At 32.5% G+C, this 19,618-nt stretch overlaps 1 protein-coding gene across 1 annotated transcript in view; it reads left to right on the forward strand.

Annotated features, from left to right (window-relative positions):
* Positions 1–19,618, forward strand: part of LOC129989095 (uncharacterized) — a 442,343-nt gene that overhangs the window by 68,263 nt on the left and 354,462 nt on the right. Inside the window, exon 3 of the mRNA XM_056097420.1 lies at positions 10,772–10,918. Coding sequence (XP_055953395.1) covers positions 10,807–10,918 — 112 coding nt within the window. The 5' untranslated portion in view covers positions 10,772–10,806. The remainder of the gene's footprint in view (positions 1–10,771; positions 10,919–19,618) is intronic.

Below are 19,618 nucleotides of genomic sequence, written 5' to 3' on the forward strand. Positions count from 1 at the left end.
GTCCCGAATGTCGCAATTCGCTACAAACTGAAACTGAAATGGAAAAAAAAGCACTTGTACGACTCATGTCGAAAAACAAAGGTTTTCATATTTTGTATAACAGAAACAAATTCTGTCTCGACAATCAGTGCGATCGATTTAATATTTATTTTAACAACTTTCACGTTTTCTTTTCACGATTCAATGTATCGTAGATTGTTTAGCAATGAGTCAGTCCTCTCTAATGAATTATCCTAATTTAGTTTCCAGCGTTAAATAGAGAGATTAAAAAGGTAAAATGAATTACCTATTCTAATACTACTGCAAAAGAAATCACTGGTTGTTGAAACATTAAAGTTTTTATTTTATTTGAGTAATCTGATTTTTTTTAAATCTTGAGATTAGTCTTTTGAAGATGACAGTCTTACTCCAAAGAAAAAGCTTAAAACTCCAAAGCATCATTTTTGAGTCATCCATGCAAGTCTGGATTAGTTAAAACTAAGCTCTAACTTTCTAAGCTAAAACTTAAAATTTTTTTTTAATATTAAAAAAGTATTTAAAAGTTAAACTCAATACTTAAAAATTATACTGTGGAATTATATTTGCCTAGAAATTTAAATGAAATGGATTTATAGTAACCCTTTTTGCTTTCCCTTTATTTTCTGAACTTCTTTTTCGGTATCCATTACAAATCATGTTTACCTGCTAAACTGTTTGTAGCTGAGACTCGAGAGTGATTTATGATCAAAAGATCAAACCCTTCGAAGAAAGTTTGACGGCGCACCTTTAAAGTACACAGAAAGGGCGACAGTTTCTCATCCGCTCAAAAGCGTGGAATCTCTCTTGAGTTTTGGCATTTCTGGCTGACAGCTGCTTAAGAAAACAATCGGGAGCTCCTCTCAGCACGGGGGGATTATTTTCTCAACTGCATGCTGCTACGTTAGCTAAACGACCTGTCAATGCACCAGCCTCTCCCCTTATTTTCTTAAGACAACTAACATCATTCATAATTCAGAATCCTTTTTCGTATTTTATTCGCAATGGTGGAAGTCTCCGGGAGTAACTAGAAATCTAACCATAAAATGACTAACACTAATAGAAATGTAATACAAGCGAGTTCCTGCTTTTTACTTTCTCCTAAACGAAATATAGATAAAATATTGCAATCGTCAAAAAATTCGAATTCGAATCATTGGCGAATCCCTGACCTCAGTGAGTCCAATAAACACATTTTTAGAACTATGTCTCTGCCTGTGAACAGGATAAATCAAAAATCGATTTGACCTCGTCGGATGATACAACATAGCAGACTTGGATCAGATTTTGAGTGAAATCCATGTAGTGGTAGTCTGTCTGTTCGGGTGTTCGAATGTAAGTTAATGCGAGAACTGCAAATCGAAGGAATCTGGATGGATAAAATTTAATATATAGATTAAACATCTGTAGTGTAGACATCTATCAGATTTTGAGCCAACAAAGGGTTGGACGTTTCTCGGTCTGTACTTTCAAAAACATGAAAACGCGATATCTTAAAAACGCAATGACTTAATTATATTGAAATGTGGCATGTAATTTTTGTAACTGCAACTGTAGTTCTGTGTCGAATGTTGGTTTCAATCGATTGGGAAGAAACACGTCCAAACACAAATTCACCTCTATTAGAGAGTATGCGAGAAAGTTTTGGGGAAACCCCTCCCACTGGTTAATTATTACGCGCGTGATTCGTTAAGTTCATTCAGATGTCGGTTTAAAAGTTTAAACATATTATTATCTATGTAATACGTATTTAAATAAAATTCCAAACATTTAACTCTAAGTAAAAAATAAATAAAAGTAAATAAAATAAAATTTTTACCAAATTTTTACATTTTAAAAATTTCTTTGTTAACTGTGTAAACTATTACAGAGCTAAGTAAACTAGTATTTTATATCTTATCTTATAGGTCTTCTTAATAACAACATTTTTTTTAATTTACACTTTTTCTCTACGTTTAATAACTTTTTATGTAAAGAAATAACATAAGCGCTAAAATCGATGTTTGAATTTCCTTCTCTTATCTCTCCTGATCTGGGCACGTAAATCCATCGGGGCGAAACGTCGTACAGCTGGTGTGGTGTCGAGGTTTGGAAAGGGCGGTGTTAGCTCGGTGTCGTCCACAAACCTTTATGCATTTAGTTTGGTGAATGAATTTTCTTCACATAAGGCAAATGTTAAAAAAAAAACTTTCATTTATGTATTTTTGCATGCTTTTTTGGTTAATATACGATTTCTTTTCAATTCGAGTCAAATATAAAGACCAATTACTCGCAAATAATTGAAGATAGGAAGAAGTCGTTTTCATAAATAGGAGAGAAAATAAATACATAAAATCAGAATTCTCTGGAATGGAATTAAAACTTTGGAACCAGAAATGCATTGATCGCATTTGATCTCCAATAAATTTTATTATGAAAGTAGCCATGCCTTTACATAAGATAAGAAAAAGTAAAGTCTAAAATTGCTTATTGGTTCTTGGAAATAAAAAATTTGTTGGAATGGCCCTTAAGAAATATTCAATGCGTCCTCTTCCATTCAGGAATTTAGCGATCCGATAAGAAATCATGGTTTTTGAAACATTAAGCTCATATTGGATGAAATGAGAAAATAGGAGCAACAAAAAGGTTTACTCTTATTGTTGCCTATTACCCCTTACTCTATAAGTAGTATTCTCTTTTCTGGCATGGAATGATGCATGATATTGTCGTCTGGGAGCTCTATCCCGGATTAGAAAAGACCCATTAGACAATTGATAGCTACTGCTACTGCAGATATCTTATCCTCTGTAATGCAGCTAAGAGGGATGCGTCATATATGGGAATTAAACATTTCCAGAAAGATGAGCTAAGGCTGTGGAGTCGAATTATCTTCATTGCCATGAAAAGAAGGTATCTCGAGGTATTGTACTGTGTCTGGTCATTAGAACTCAACTGCTGCTACGACAATTATTTCGCAAACCTGAGCGACAAATGGCAGTGCGAATATAACTATTTGTGCAATTATTTCATGTTCATCTGATAGAATAAATTAGAAACTATTCGATCAATAAATTTTGATTTTGTAACAACAATAACAAAAATAATTTCATTTCTATCCTTCCCGAGCAAATGTCATCGAACTCTCTTCCTTCGTTTGGAAATTATTGAGCTTTACATTTACTCCGAGTATAAGAATACCGAGTATACTTCAGTACTGCCCTATATCACATTCTGTCATATACTCCAGCGTTTTTATAAATTTCGCAGATTCTAGTTTTCGTCTTTCGGGAGACATCTGAATAGGAATTTTTGTCTTAAGTAATCCGTTATTAAAAGAACCAGTCTCCGAGTATTTTTGGAAAGCATGGTTCCCATGTGCACTGTTTTATGGCTCTAAATGCTCCTTTACGACGCACCTCCGTTGTCTGCTAATAATGCCTTTCACCGGTGATTACCTCTTTTATGCCATCCATTGCCATTTTACGTTCTATTGACATTTTACGTGTTTATTTATTAGCAAGTCGAATTGATTAAAATTGGTTTTGGGAAGATGTATTGTAAAAGAGCATTTAATCATAGTTGTGATTTTTGTTTTATTGTAATTCCTCTAAAGAATTACTTTACTTTCTAAAATATTTAGCGATTTTTTTTTTTTGTAAAATTTCTTTGTTTAAAAAAGGCTCTTATAAGTATCAGAAAAAAAATTGCTCGTGCAATTTATTATAATATACAAATATACCCATATTTTGGGAAATCTTCTTCCAAAGAAGTAAAATAGATTAAACGGTTTTTAAGTACACACATTTATTGTTTTATTAAAAATTAGAAACTTTTTTTAAATTAACTATTTTTTTAAAAATTTGCTCTTTGTTTTATTACTTTATTCACCGGAATGAAAGATTGCTAAAAATTTTAGGTAAATTCCTTTATGTAACCAGGTCTTAATGATTTCTGAAGCAAAATATTTTTAAATTTTTGATTTTGAAACACTAGTAAAGGATATCATTTTAGAAGCTTTCAATTATATTTCAGAAGTCTTCATACTTCAATTAGACAGAAAGTAGAATCGTCCAGCATTAAATAATTTTTTTTTTTGTATAACATAATACGTTTCATTATTTGAATTATATCTCAGAGGATTATTTAATAACGATGGGGATTATCTCCCTAAACTTTCACGCACACTGTCTAATAAAGGTGTTATCCTTAAGAATAATTATGGAATATTAACTTATGGGGGGGGGAATTTCGCATTTTTAGTGAATCCATCGTGTGATCATTGGCAAGTGTTTTGGCGAGTAATCCATCGATGCTGTTAATGGTATCCGAAAATTGAACTTTGTGTTCTAGGCGCGTTTTTTCCAACAAATTGAAATAAAAAAAATTCACAGAACTACATTTGCAATCGCAAAATCAGATGCAAAATTTGATAATTATTAGTCATTTGAGTTATCATATGTGCATATTTCTTAAGGTACAGACCGTAAAACGTTCCACCCCTTGGTAGATTTTGTAAAAGATCTGATGGTTGCCTACACTATGGATATTAAATTCATATACTGAATTTTATTTATCTGGCTCTCTTTGTTTTGTAGTTATATTGTTAACTTATATTCGAACAGCTGAACTGGTACATTCTTCTGAACGGATTGTACGGCCTTTCCAAGAAATTTCAAATTTCTTTGAAAGACTGTATACCAGATTTAATTCGTTTAATTCAAAGCGTTTTTAAGTTATCTTTGTCACAAACAGACAGATATAATGCCAAAAATGTATAGGAGTTTATATTCAAGGAGTATGTTCAGGGTTCATACGTATGTTCAAGGAGATCTAAAATGTGAAAAATCGCCATACTTATTAATTCAAATTTTTTGATGATAACAATACTTCTCTTCACTTCGTATAAAAGAAAGTGAAATTCTCTCTGAGATTCTACTTAAAATTCTGAATGCTTTAAAAAGAAATCGATTTTTAACTTAAGAGAACAATAACATTTCTTTATGCGTTCATTTATATTACATAAAAAAGTATCAGTATTTAAAAATGAACGAAATTTGGGTAACTTTAATTGTTACTTACTTCTAAAGTTAAATCTTAATTATACGTATTATACACATTTACAAAGATTTCATTAAAAGCATGCCTTAAAATTTTATTCAAGCAAGCACACATCTACACGATATGGAAAAATAAATCGTATTTTCATATTTACTTAAAAAGAATAGAATTAAAATTTAGAATGGAATATTTGTAGCAATAATGAAATCGGTTTCAGTTTCGTTAAAAGTATATATAATATATATTGTTATTAAATAAGATAATAATACTTTTAAAGAGAATAAAAATAATTGTATGGAAAATTACATTTCTATTATTGAAAAGATTGCTCGTTGAATCTTAAGATGGCATAAAAATATATTTATAAGTTTTGACGAAAAAATGTCGCAATTTCGTTTTGTTTTTAATTAATTAAAATTTCAAAAATATCGAGGAGCTCCAGAGATGCTTGTGCCAAATTTGTTAGCTTTATATTTAACAGCTTTTTGTCATAAAGCAACAAAATTTATGCATTCTTCTTTATTATTAGTAGAAACACTTTATTATAAATAAAAAATAGTAAAACAAATTAGATTTAGGAAACACTTTTCCCTTTTCTTCAACAAAAGGTAGAAAATAATCTTGGAAGTAAAGAAATAATTTTTTAATGCGATAATAAGAATACTCTAAGGAAACTGGAATTTTAATTAAATTTATAATATATATATATAGTAACATTCATTGATTATTTAGTATTTTTTCCAATAATGCACATCAACTTAATTTCTTTATGCCTTTTTTTCACATGCGTTTGCGGTTTCTTCTGACATCCATGCAAATAAGCATTTTTCAGAGATTTTTATATGTTTTTTTTTTATCTTCTGTAGCAGTTAATGCGTTTCATAAATGATTAAATATTATGCCACTTTATAATCGATTCTTCTCTAATTCATCACAACTAGAATCAAAATCGGGTTGAATGAATGGATTAAAGGATAATGAAGTTCTGAAATGCTTAAAGCATTGTATTTTTATTGAAAACATTCAGGTGTACAGTATTTCAAAACTCCAGCACATCAAGAAACGAAAGAGAAATTGGCAATCCAATCCCAATTTTAAAAGTATGAAGCAAGTGTAGTTAAATAAAAAAGTGTAAAAAAAAATCTGCTTGAGAAATAAATTACTGAATCCACGGATTGGATTTTTTTTCCCCAACGAAATGTATCAACCCAAATATCCCGACACAAGAATAGTTTCTTCATTTTATTTCAAGTTCCATTAAAGTCGGCACTTCAATTAGATTGCAAGCTGAACCGCGTTGCCCCGCAACCTTCCAGCAATCTTATTCCCCCATCCAGAGAAAGGGGAAAGGAGTTACTAATTAAACACGGAAGAGGCAGGAATCGACATTCCTTTCAGGTTTGCAGGGTGAAATAGGCCTAACATTCCGCAGAAAATTGGCCTAATTTCTATAAATTTGTTGAATTCTTTATTTCTGACTCCATTAGAAAAGATTTACTTTTTGCCAAACATAATCCCATTAAATTGACACGTATACATTGATTCGATGAACCCTGAGGAGTGTTGTTCTCTCAATTTTTTCCTGTACTAGACAAAATGACGAGTTTGATGCTTCATAATATAATAAAGAAACGCTTATTATGCATATTTTCCTTTCCTTCAACTACCAAAGTTTGACATTATCTACTATTTCATCATCAAGATTAATTTTTATTAGTTTTAAAGACTAATTTAATAAGACTCATTCTATTAATTTTTATTTAAGGAATTTAAGTTATGATGTTCATATATATATATATATATATATATATACGATAAATGGACAAACAGCAGGTCAATCTTCTGATGCGTTAGCTCCAAGATATAGTAGTACAATTTGATCAAATTTTCAATTTGGTGCAATTTGATCAAATTTACAATTTGGTGCAATTTGATCAAATTTACAATTTGGTACAATTTGATACAAATTTACAATTTGATGCAAATTTACAATTTGGCACAATTTGATACAAACAATCAGTCAATCTTCTGCTGTATTTGATCCAAGACATAGTTGTACAATTTGATACAAACAATCAGTCAATCTTCTGATGTATTTGATCCAAGACATAGTTGTACAATTTGATACAAACAATCAGTCAATCTTCTGATGTATTTGATCCAAGACATAGTTGTACAATTTGATACAAATTTACAATCTGGTACAATTTGATACAAATTTACAATCTGGTGAAATTTGATACAAATTTGCAATCTGGTACAATTTGATACAAACAATCAATCAATCAATCTTTGATGCATTTCGACCAAGATATAGCTGTACAATTTTATGCAAATTTACAATAATATTATATATGATTTTCATCCATCGAGTTGTTTACTTTCGAAAAAGACTGTGAACTGTGTCCGAATATGTTTAAATGGATGAACAAACACCCCCAAAATAATATCTGAAACTTGATGGAAAACTCCATTACCTCATGCCAAATATCAACAGTTCAGCTTTATGCGAGTGTTCAGATTGACAAATGACAACGAAAATTAATTACAAAAATTGTATTTTCGAACTCATGTAGGTAAATGCATGTAGATTCGTGTAAATTTCGGGGTCCATTTTTTTCGACGATTACAAAATTTTCTCTTCGTGCACCTCGTATGTGAGAAGAAAGGCCAAACAAAAATTATCCAGATCCGAACATTCAACAGTCTAGGATCCTGAGAAATTTTCAAAGAGTCTTATTTATCTCGTGTCATGTTTGCAATTCATAGAATTTTCCAATTCATTTTTTTTCCGTTTCCTCATATGCTTGCCCTCAAAGTTTGTGCACCTTTGTGTTCTCAGTAACAATGCACTATTTGAATACTTCTAATGTTTAGTTACAATATAATCGAATGATTTAATAAAATTTTGATTTCGTGTCAATGACGTCATTTGGTAATGAATTTGTGGAACTATTGATATTAAGATTAAAATAGAGAATAAATAACGTTATGCTCTAAAAATGAGTTTATAGTTCAGTTATTTTTCTTTGTTATCAATGTTAGTAACTTTTATACTTTCATTTGTTGTATATACGCCATCCTTTCAAATTTACTCAAATTGATATAAACTATACTAAAGTTCATTGTTTTCAAGGTTTTAATCTCACTTCCAAATCAATATGATTCAATTTCTTTTTTTACAGTCGACTGACTGTTTCGCAAAACGACATACCCGGACCGATAAACTTTAGTTCTATACTAATAATGAACGGAAGATATAAAAAGTAATGAACCACTAAGAAGAAAGAATAATCCTCGAAACATATTTTAAAACAAAGTGACACTGATTTCTAGAGTTGCCAATGCAGTTTCAGTTCTTCTGTATAAGCCGGAATGTTCTTATATTAAGTAAATTTCTGAAACTTAAACAATGATATTGATTGAATATTTGAAAGCCATTATTTTTTAAGAGCTACTCCAGAGTTACAATATGTCGATAATCTTGAAAGTCGCTTACAATTAAATGGTTCAATATGTTAATTCGTTAAAATATTTGCTGATACCGGCTGATTATAGTTATAGGGTGTTGCAAAAGCAAGAGGGTGACCACCGCAGGTGGAATTTTACCAGAAAATTAAATGGAAAAAACAAATATACTAAAAAATGTTATACAATCGTAATTAGTTAAATAAAACTTTACAACAGCATTGCAACACAGTTATACAAATACCTGTATTACAAGTCATGCAACATGAAAGATATAATGACAAATAAGACACAATGCAGACAACAAACCTGCGGAATGTCTAAAATAAGTCTCGAAGAACATGCTATCCGAAATGATGCACGCTTTGCATGTTATTATTCATACAATTGGGCCGTTGTGCTATTTAAATCTATATCCTATTCATCTTTCTCTATGCGTCAGTTTTTTTTAATTGATTCACTGACAAAGGTCCTTTTTAGCGAAGGCAATTCCACTCTTAACTACAAAAATGATTTGTTTCATTATATCTGACTCTTTGTTCTATGATTTTATAATCATTATGCATAGAAATTAAATGTAAATGAACAAGAAATTTCTTTTGTTTTAAACTGGCCTTGAAGACGTGGTTAAATATCGATACAGAAAGAATGTAAGGTAATCAGGATTTTGTTACAGCAAACATTGGGAAAGGAAAGAGAAAGCCAAGATTTTTCATTGTCAAAGGGACCGCACAGATTTTATCGGAGTCTGGAAATGTTTTGTCTCTAGCTTCGGAGTAAAGAGAATGAGTTTAAGATAATCAAGATTTTGTTTTCGGAGGTGGCTATTTAGACATTTTATCACTTATTAACTGTCAGCCAACGAGGGGGAGCGAGCATGAGACATTGTGCATAATTAAGGAAGTTCTGGATTTTGTAGTAGAATAATCATGGTGTTGGCTGGTTAAGGACTCCATTCCTGATTGTTAAAAATTCCTTCTGAGTATTCCGCGAAATGATAAGATCTGACATTTTCGAAATGACAGGAGCTTATTTTGCTCTGTTCACTGTATCCGTATCGGCGATTGTCTACCTGACGGCGTGGAGAGACTTTATGTGATTACTTTAAATTACCACTTGTGGGTGCACAAATATTTTTTATACCATATAACCTCAGATTAATTTAGAGTGATTTTCCTTTGTAATTAATTATTTATGGTCAGAGCTATTCTTTTTTATGATGCAATGCAATCCGATTCTTTGTACTATGAAATCCGCTTCGTTATTAATTGCTGTATAATTGCCTGGACATAACGTGACCTTTTCGCCTTCATCAGAATGTAGCATAACAACAGTAATAGCATTTGGAATAGGATGTTAAATTTTCGGTTCGACATCTTATTTTTTCCGAAAAAGTGGCATTAACGAATCAATAAATTTTATCTCTATTTTTAATATGTATTCTTTCTTAAAAATAAATGAATAAATTGGTAGAAAAAAAAGAATCATATATCCTCATGACCCCCACCCCCTATCGCTACGCCACTATTTAAATAATGCGCAAGGTCTGCATACGCGGGTCTGATATAGTCGAATCTCGAATCTGGCCTCCTTTCAGACTCGCTGAGAAGAAAATGACGCCGGAAACCGGAACCCCCCCCCCCCCCGTTTCGATCCAAATCCTTGGAACGAAAGAGGTCGAAACTTTTCCTAATGACAAAGAAAAATATTTTTCATTTTTATTTTCAAGAATATTTTGTTTTTGTTCCAGACAACTGAAAGATGGTATAAATGAATACTTATTTTTATATTTATTTTTTCTGAATATAAAAATCACATAAAAATCACAGTTTCTCCTTTTATTAATTTATATTGTAGTAAAAGTTTTGACAACACGTGCCATGATTCGTTTATCGGAAAACTATATGAATATAAGGAACAATATTTCTTCACAAGAGCAGGCGAAGGAACATTCATGTCGCAATAAAGATGCTACCAAACTGCTTAGTCAAAAATTAAATGCCATTGACGCATAGTCACTGCCGGTTAAATATTGCTTTTTTACAGTTTTTATGAATTTTTGTGGAGGAGGTTTTGCCTAGCAGTACTTTGTCATGGGCTCAACTCGCTTCTCCTTGGCCTCTATTCTTGTTCAGACGCATCTGTCTTAGTAATGAAATGCTTTTATTTGAGGATAATAATCTAAGGCTAAAAATCGCTGCTTCGAAGTATCTCCACGTGTGTTTTCAATGCTTTCTTTGTATGTTTGCAGGTTTCTCCGTCACGCGAGATGGGCCTGAACGCATCATGACCCCGAGCCAGGGAAGAGGCCGGACCTTCCAAGTCTTTCGCCACTTTGTCCTTGCTCTGATCTTCGCTCATTGGATAATGCTGACGTACACCTTCGCCTCCTTTGACGGCAAGTATTCTATTGATTTGGTTTTTTTTTTTTTGTTCCTCCTTAGGTCGACTGTTCAAATTATTCCATTGAATTGGGACAACAAATAGCCATGACATATCTGCTTCAGTACCTTAACAAAAAACTACATAAGTTTACCCTCGCACATACATCAAGCCTTTCCCTCCCCATCATAAGGCCATTCCATGTGGCGTGAAATGATGGAAACCATCAAATGTAACTAAACATCTGATCGTCCACTCCACGACGGCTCTCTGTAGCTCTGTTAATTGGTAAGTGAAACGTTGAATTCAAAGCAACTTTAAAAATGTCCAATGAAGCAGTCTTTCATTCGCAAGATGGTTTATTTACATTTGATTGTTTTCATTCGACATTGAGTTATTACAACGATTTCTCTGCCGCGTGCGTTAGTGTTTTATACTATATAGAGATTTCTTAACATTATGTTTTGTAGTAATATCTTATTTTGCTTCTATTGCTTTTTCTCAATGTTGGTCATTAGGATATAATAATTCTTATTTGTAATTATTTGGAATATCTGTATTTAAGGTTATGAACTTCGACTGAAAACCACCATTATCTATAGTTTTATTTTTGTATCAATCGGTCGAAAATCAAATTGTTTCATATTTAAATTTATGTTTTTTTTAATTTCTTTACTTTGTTTAATGATGTGCACTTAGTGCCATCTGAGCTAAACTAATAAACATTCATTCTAAGTTCTATTTCTCTTTTTATCTCTCCGCTCTTATAAGGATAATAATTTTTCCCCGATAGCATTCTCTCAAATTCAAAAGAGACTGAAGCAATAACCTTGATTGGAGCCGTTGTTGATTCCTATGGAATGAGGGGTGATTCGGTTTCGATTGATTCATTACATGACGACTCTCTGAAGTGGCACCAATTAGAACACAACACAAGGCGACTGGAAAAATGGCGTCTCTTACAGGCTCATCAAATTTTCCGTGCTTTGATTCTGTCACTTTTTTCTCTTCTAACTATGCAACCCGGAGTACTCATCGCATACCCTACAAAAATATGTTTCAGAACAACAGGTTCTAATTTATTCCAGAATGGCCCAGGGAAATGATAGAAACTTAAAAAAAAACAAAAAAAACAGAAAAATGAGAAATAATTTTATTTCCTTCTATTCTACTTTTTGAGGGAATGAGATAATATATTGCTCATAGCATTATAAGATTCTCACTAAAATCCATGTATTAATACAGATACTAATAACGAAGTTCTAACATCATCCATTAAATCGTTGTTTATTTTTTCAGCATTTCAGCCGATGCATCATCAATTTTTTGGCGATTGTTAAACTTCGGTTCAGATCGCTTCATAAACATTTTCAGATTACGAACAGCGCCATTTTCATACCATAATGGGCTTATCACTAACCATTTGGAATAATTGTCAATAATTCCAAGAAATTGTATTTATTTATTGTATTGTTATTAAAATTATCCAAATACGAGCTGAGCATGATAGTGTACTTGCAAATAATATTTATATCATATAAATTGGTTTTCTTCTAATCACCGACGCACAGTCCCTATGTTTACATGAGAGTTTTAGAGCCAATCTCTGATTTACATCTGTATTTACCATTGAATTAGGTTTGGCTTCCATTTCTAGATTGGGGTCCCAATTTGTATCCTAAATATATATCCAAAACCACTTTTATGCATCAAAGATCCTCCCACTTTCTCGATTAATGTCAAAATCTAATTTTTCATGTTTGATAATAATCAAGTTTGATTTTCATCAGAAAAAAGGGAACGATTCAATAAAACGGAACATCCTCATTTGAATAATCTGCCATTATGCAGAAACGGTGTTTGGTTCTTTTTTCGAATTAATGCTTTAAAGAACACGCATTATTATTTCCGATGCGAAATCTTTTGATCATTTGGGCAGTAGGCCGAAACGTGTTTTGATTTTCAAATTCTTTTTAAAAATAATAAAAATAGAGCCTTTCTAAAAGAAAAAAAAATGCTATACTTCGAGACTACAGAAGCTATTCAACGAATTTCAAGTGAAAAAGAAAAAGAAGGAAAAAGAAAAAGAAACTCATGGCGGCCCAGAAGTTTTCCAAGAAAGGGGGAGAGGGGAAGATGGTAATCTTTTTATTTCCCAAACCTGGAACGGTGACAAAGTTGTGCGATGTCAAAGTGCGTGTCGTGCTTGAATTGCAAATCAACTGGAGAGAGGAATATTCCATTTTACCTACCATCCGTCATCAGGAGAAATATTACTTTTAGGAATCTTAAAAAACGAAAAAGTTTCTTCAGTAAAAAAATTGTCAGAAAAAGTAGAAAATGCCGCCATACTGCGAACAAATTGAACATAAAGTTGGTGTATTTTCAAAGAGAAATAAAAATTTCCTATAAATCGTTATCTGGCTAATTATAAAAATTAGCAGTCTAAGAAACTTGAATATTTTTGTCCGGGAAAAAGATAATTTTTTTGGCGAAGCATTTATTCTTCCCTAAAGTAAAGCGAGGGAAATTGTTTCTTTATAAATAAAAAAAGATTCATGACAAAGAATAAAAAAATATACAATTTCCTTTGGAAATGGATACAAGATAATTGAAAATGATTGACTTAATTACTAATGTCTATAAACTCCTTTTAAATAACGGCAGGAAGAAAACGTATGAGCACAATTCGAAAGGAAACTCGATGTTTTATTTGCATTTAACACTGAACTCCATGCGGTAATCTAAGGGGTAGTGTAACAATTGCATTACTCTATCTTCTCTTTTCGATAATCGATGGCGATGCCTGATTAGGTACGCATCGAATAGTGCATTGCGATTGTAAAAATGAGATGAGATGCTGTTCTGTTACAGGTGTGCTTGCGTTAATGCCTTGTCTCGTCTTTTCCTGTTTTGTGTTTGTTTGTGTGAAATGGGATCATTAAAGAAATGTACCCGAAAACATACGTCCTCTTGCACGGATCATAATGATCTTCATTCCGCCACAGCAGGAGGTTTTTCTCATTATATGAGGAAGTGAGCATGTAACTGTTGAAACTATGCATTTTCTGTGTTCATCTTCTCCGATTTCTTGCATCATTATTATACATTACAGATATATGATTAAAGGCAGAATGTAGAGCGAATAGAGTAGTCGACTTAATATTTTGTATGAGACCAAGTAATTAAAATTATAATTATTCAATAAATTGTAGTGTCTAATTTATAGGTCAAAGAAGGAAAGAAATATATAATTGCATAAATTGGTTTTCCAAAAAAAATTAACCTGTGGCCTTTATCGACTCTGTAAGTCAGCTTTAACTATTTAAATGACGACATTCCAAAATTATGCACCATCGAGAGAGATAGATGCCTGGGAGGAGAATTCGGAGTTCAAAAGATTAAATAGAGAAATGTGTGGATTGTACAATTCTGTAGCCATCTAAATTTTGCAATATTATCTCTTGCGTTTTCTTTTCATGGCATCTCAAGATTATGCCTGAAACACAATCTTCGCCTGTTCCAATGAACGGAGAATTATGACGCGTTCACATAACTGTGCTTGTTGAGAAAAGTCAGCGCAGTAGTTGTTGCACAAGTAGGATTTCTTCATTATGCTCAAATTTTCTTCCTCCCCTTATGTACAATCATTAGTCATCATTTTAAATATTCTTCCATTTCCTTCCATTTCGTAGATGTAGCATCCAAAAATTCTATTCCGTACTTGCAGTATCAGAGTTCAAGAATAAAACTGTTCTTTTATGCAGTTTAAAATACTGTTCATGATGACAAATGACTTCGGTATGTACAGCGTACCTTTATCTGCTACGTTCGTGAAAGAATTTTCTTTGAAGATGTCTAGATATTTATGCTAAAGCAAAAGTCATTAACCATGGACATTTCTATTTAAATATGCTCTGAAATAGTTTGATTTTCATCGTAATTGACAAAATGGAATCTCTTCATTTGAATATTCTTTCGTTATGCAACGACGGTGCTTTCTTCTTATTTCCGATTAGAGATTGGAGGTATGCATATCACTTCCTTCGATATGTGGTATGGCCGTTTAGGTGGCCTGCTACGAAGTCGTTAGACTTTGAAACTCCATTTAAACGAGAAAACGATGGAGCAAGAGACGCTATTCCAAAAATTCCCCAGAGTAAAATTCACGGACCAAAATGTTTAAAAAAATGGAGAAAAATTGGTAATCTTTTTATTTCAAGACTTTTACCTTTTGAAGCCAAAATACATCGCCGGCTTTGAATTTCTATTCGAGAGAGAGAAGAAAAAGGGGGGAAATCCTCCCCACTTACTATGTGCTACCGAGAAAAATATTAGTTTTCGTTCTTTCCCCCTTTAAGAATCTCAAGGAAGAGAAAATATCAAAAGTGCATCTGCCCTGCGGTACAATTTGAAAACCAAGTTTGCATATTTTGCAAATAAAAGTAAACATTCCGCTTTTGCTTATATTCATGGAAGAAGCGCTCGCGATTTTTTAAAAAATATTTTATTAAAATTCTACATTTATTACTTCAAGAGAATTAGAATTATTGTAAATTAGAATATCTTTTTTGTAGAAACAAAAGCTAAAACGTTTTTCTCTCTACTTCCTTGTATGCTTCCATACGTGACTCGTTTCATGTTGTATGGTGTAGGTGTTGCGTCGAGCCGGTTTATTTCTTGTTTGCTGTATTGTGCAGTTTGTCATTTTTTCCTATTTAGAGTCAATTTATTACTTTCCCTATAGCATATGTTTTTATAAAATACTGTGTATAATTGTATAACGATCAAACCCTTAATTTCCTCAAAAAATTCAAAAATTTGGACCGCAATGGATGAATTTAAACTGCACCGTATGGTTAAATAAAAAATAATTTCCGTATGATCAGACAACTAAAATATGTATTTAGGTGTTGCTAAAAACCAAAATCACGGCCTGTGTCATTTTAGCGCAAAGGAGATTTCGATGCGGAAATGTGTCATTTTTGCAGCAATTTAGGACCTTGCGGGAATTAAAGATTCAAGGTGTAAATTTTTTAAATATTTTTTTTCTGCTGATCAGCACCTAAGGATGCAATTTTTTAGTCCTATTATACTCGAATAATCGAATTTTCTCTCCCTCCCCTCTAGTGGGCAAGTTTTCTTTGGATCATCCAATATTACTGCACGCTCATTTCCATCAGTCTGATCAATCATGAAACACAATTAAACCAGGTAATACAGAAAGAAAAGAACTAAATGAATCGATAGTCATTTATATAAAGGAGAAAGGATCTATATTAAGTATCCTGGAATAAATTAATTACATGCATTAAATGAGATTAATTTTCTTTTTTTTATTCGTGATCTGTTTGTAAAGACGTCTGCTAATGCACTGGTTATTAGAAGTCCCTTTTATTTTTCTCCACTGCAAGCCAGTAATCGTCTTTCTTCTTGTGAAGAGTCCATTTGGAAAATGGATTGGATGGGTGACCGTCGGGTAACTCTATTATTCATCTGCCGGGAGGTCCACAAAAAACTTCACAACTGACCTTAAGGGAGAAAAAAAATTGTTCTTGAGGCAAACTTAATCAAATAGTAACTTCTACGGATTATGCTATCCACATTATACTATTCCTTATTTTATCCTATATGTTGAAATATTTCTCGTCTTAGAATTACAATGCGATCAAATAAAAGAAAACAACAACAAAACAAAAATAAATAGCATTTTTGAATTAAAAAAATTATTTAAGATGCTGATGTAAAAGAGGTGATAAATCATGCCATGCATTAGCGTTTGTAAGTTCATATTAATGATATGACTGAACTTCCGCACACTTTGAGGTGAAAGTGAATAGTTATTTATGCGTAATTCTATAATTGTTGGGATAAGTTTCCCTTCCTAATCCCAGATGGCAGCACATTCCCGTTGTCTTGAAAGTTATGCTGAAAAGATTTCTTGTTTGCTTGGTGGTCAACAAAAGTGGACGTTCACGTGGAGTGTGAGTGATCAGTAGCTAGCAAGGAAAATCAGAGCACATTTATTTTAAATGATAACGCCGAAACCCAGCGAGTTTCTTGTGAAATTGGTAGTTTATGAAGAAAATAATTTTTTTTGTCTTGAAGAAATATTCGCAATCGTGATATTGTATTGTTAATTGGAAATTGTATAAAAATAAGGTGTGGATCGATGTCAGTAAATGGATGACTAATCAAGAAAACTGTTTCCTGATTTTTCTTGCGTAGAGTCTTCTATTTTTGCAAACAGGAGCACAGAGTATGTGCTCACGAACAGTGCAGAAATACTTCATTAGGGAAATGCTCCTATATTCGACAATAATAATGTAAAGTTCTTACTATTCTATCTAAGTACCTTATGTCAAATTTCCCGAAGCATTCTATTGGTGCAAAACACTTGTGCTGGTTACTTATATCTGCTCTCAGACCACTGTGCGATACGTCATTGTTGTACTACAATTTATGTTATAATACACTTGTAGCACATTTCACAAAATACATTTTAATATCCGACATTTGCTAACATAACAGATATGATTTGCTAATGCTATGATCTAGTGATATAAACAATTTCACCAGAAGAATCCATTACAACATTATTCGCAAAATCATATAAGAGGCTTCCGGCTCCGATTTCTACATTGCTTACAAAATAACATACCTGTTTGAACTGCTAGTCTCACCTCAAAATCTGCCCAGAGGAATTTTTTTCTAACTATTTAAACAAATTTTGCTGCAATAATCGTATTGTATAAATATAAATACATGTTTTTCATAGTGGAAGTTACCAATGCTATTCTTTTTGTTCCACTGAATATTTATTTCGTTTAAATTAATATCTGAAAGTGAAAGGAAATCTTTCTTTTGAAGTAGTTGAAAGTAGAGATAAAGTCTGCAATTTTTGGTAAAAAGTTATTGCAGAAAAATTATTCCCAACATTCTTCAATAATAATGATGCATGAATAAGGGGGAATATTCTCCCCTCGACAGAACATGGCCCGATTTATTTCAAGCTTTGCTATGTAGTGAAGAGAATGGAGTATGCCTTCAAAGCTCATCTTTCTGAATGACTTGGCATAAAATTTAAGGCAACATTAACAACAATCATTTCATCAATCGAGCCCATTGCATTTTATAGTTAACGAAGAAACCAAAAGAAATTCAATCCCTTGTTGAATTTGATCCAAAATTTGATGTACATGTGCAGTTCTGGTGAAAAATAATATGGTAGGTTTCACCCATTCGTATTTTTCATGTTAATGCTCACAAGCAAGAGCAGATACGGATTTCGTTCAAATTCAAAGGATTTCTAGTGCAAAGACTGCATTCCAAATTCAGCTTTCTAATTGATTGCGTTTTTGATTATCGTATTCATAAACTGATAATCAGACAAAAACCATTCTGAAAATTATTTTGTTTGCCTTGAGGAGACGCGAATCCAACAATAGCTCGAGGTCGAATTTTTTCTCAAATATTACACATCACTCAAAAATGACTCTGGCATGACACATACATGGTTACATTATTGACAAATCCGTATGATTTCTAAACAATACCATCCTTCAAATAACATGTGTCAAAATTTCGTGACATTCTGACAATGAGTTTAAAGGTAACAATAGTTTTAGTAACCCCAGTTTTGCAATTTTCAGAATAAGGGATAAAAAAGAATTTCGTGTGTTGATTAAACATCGTTTTTTGAGAGAAAAATACTGTTGAAGCGAAAGAGTGGTTTGAAATGTATTTCTGCATCAGGGAAATGAACTGTTATTGATTGGTATTCTAAATTTAAACGCGGTGGTACAAATATCGGTGATTATGAATGCTCTGGTCGCCTAAAATCGGCAATTGTTCCCTGAAAACATAAAAATAAGTCAACAAAATAGTTTTGAAAGACTGCAAAGTGTAGTTACATAACATACCCGATACTTTAAAGATATTAAGTGTTTCCAATTTTACACGAAAATTTGAAGATGGGTAAGTTTCTTTCGAAATAGATGCTACTTTCGCTCACACTGGATACAAAACAGCGTGGTTCTTGGATCCTCTACTACATGAAACATGGATCCACCGTTACACACCTAAATCTAAAAGTTTGTTCGTTGAGTGGTGACGGTGAAAGTCGTTTAAAGCGATCAAAAACTAACACGTGAGCTAGCAAGGTTATGGCATCCGTATTCGGAGGTGTACATGGTATTTTGTTGATAGAGTACCAAGAGAAAGGTAAAACTATCAGTACTAATATTAGCTGACATTATTGCATCACCTGAGTGTAGAAATCAAGAAAAAATGACCTCGGATGCAAAAGAAAAAAATACTGCTCCATCAAGATGGTGGAGCAGCACTCGCCGCCATCTTGGTGACGAGAAAAAGATGGCTAAATGGAATGAATGACGCTTCAAGCTAGAGTACTCATTCAACCTACTTTCTTTCTCTTGTTGCAAACATAAAAAAAATGTTCCAGGAAAAGAAATTTGACTCAAATGAAGAAATGATTGCTGATATATTGAGAGAAAGGACAATCTGCTCCACAAAATTTAGAAGCCTTTTTGTAGAAGTTGGAATTAAGGAATGTATGTGGATGAATAAAGTCGAATTTCTAAAAAATGTTTTTCTTAGATAGTAGACATGTATAGACCGGAGGCATAGTGAGTGATGGGAAAATGATTCATTTTAACTCTTCGTTTGGGAGAAAATAAAATTATAGCATTTCATA

Source organism: Argiope bruennichi, chromosome 10, assembly GCF_947563725.1.
Source record: "Argiope bruennichi chromosome 10, qqArgBrue1.1, whole genome shotgun sequence".
NCBI classification, from domain to species: domain Eukaryota; kingdom Metazoa; phylum Arthropoda; class Arachnida; order Araneae; family Araneidae; genus Argiope; species Argiope bruennichi.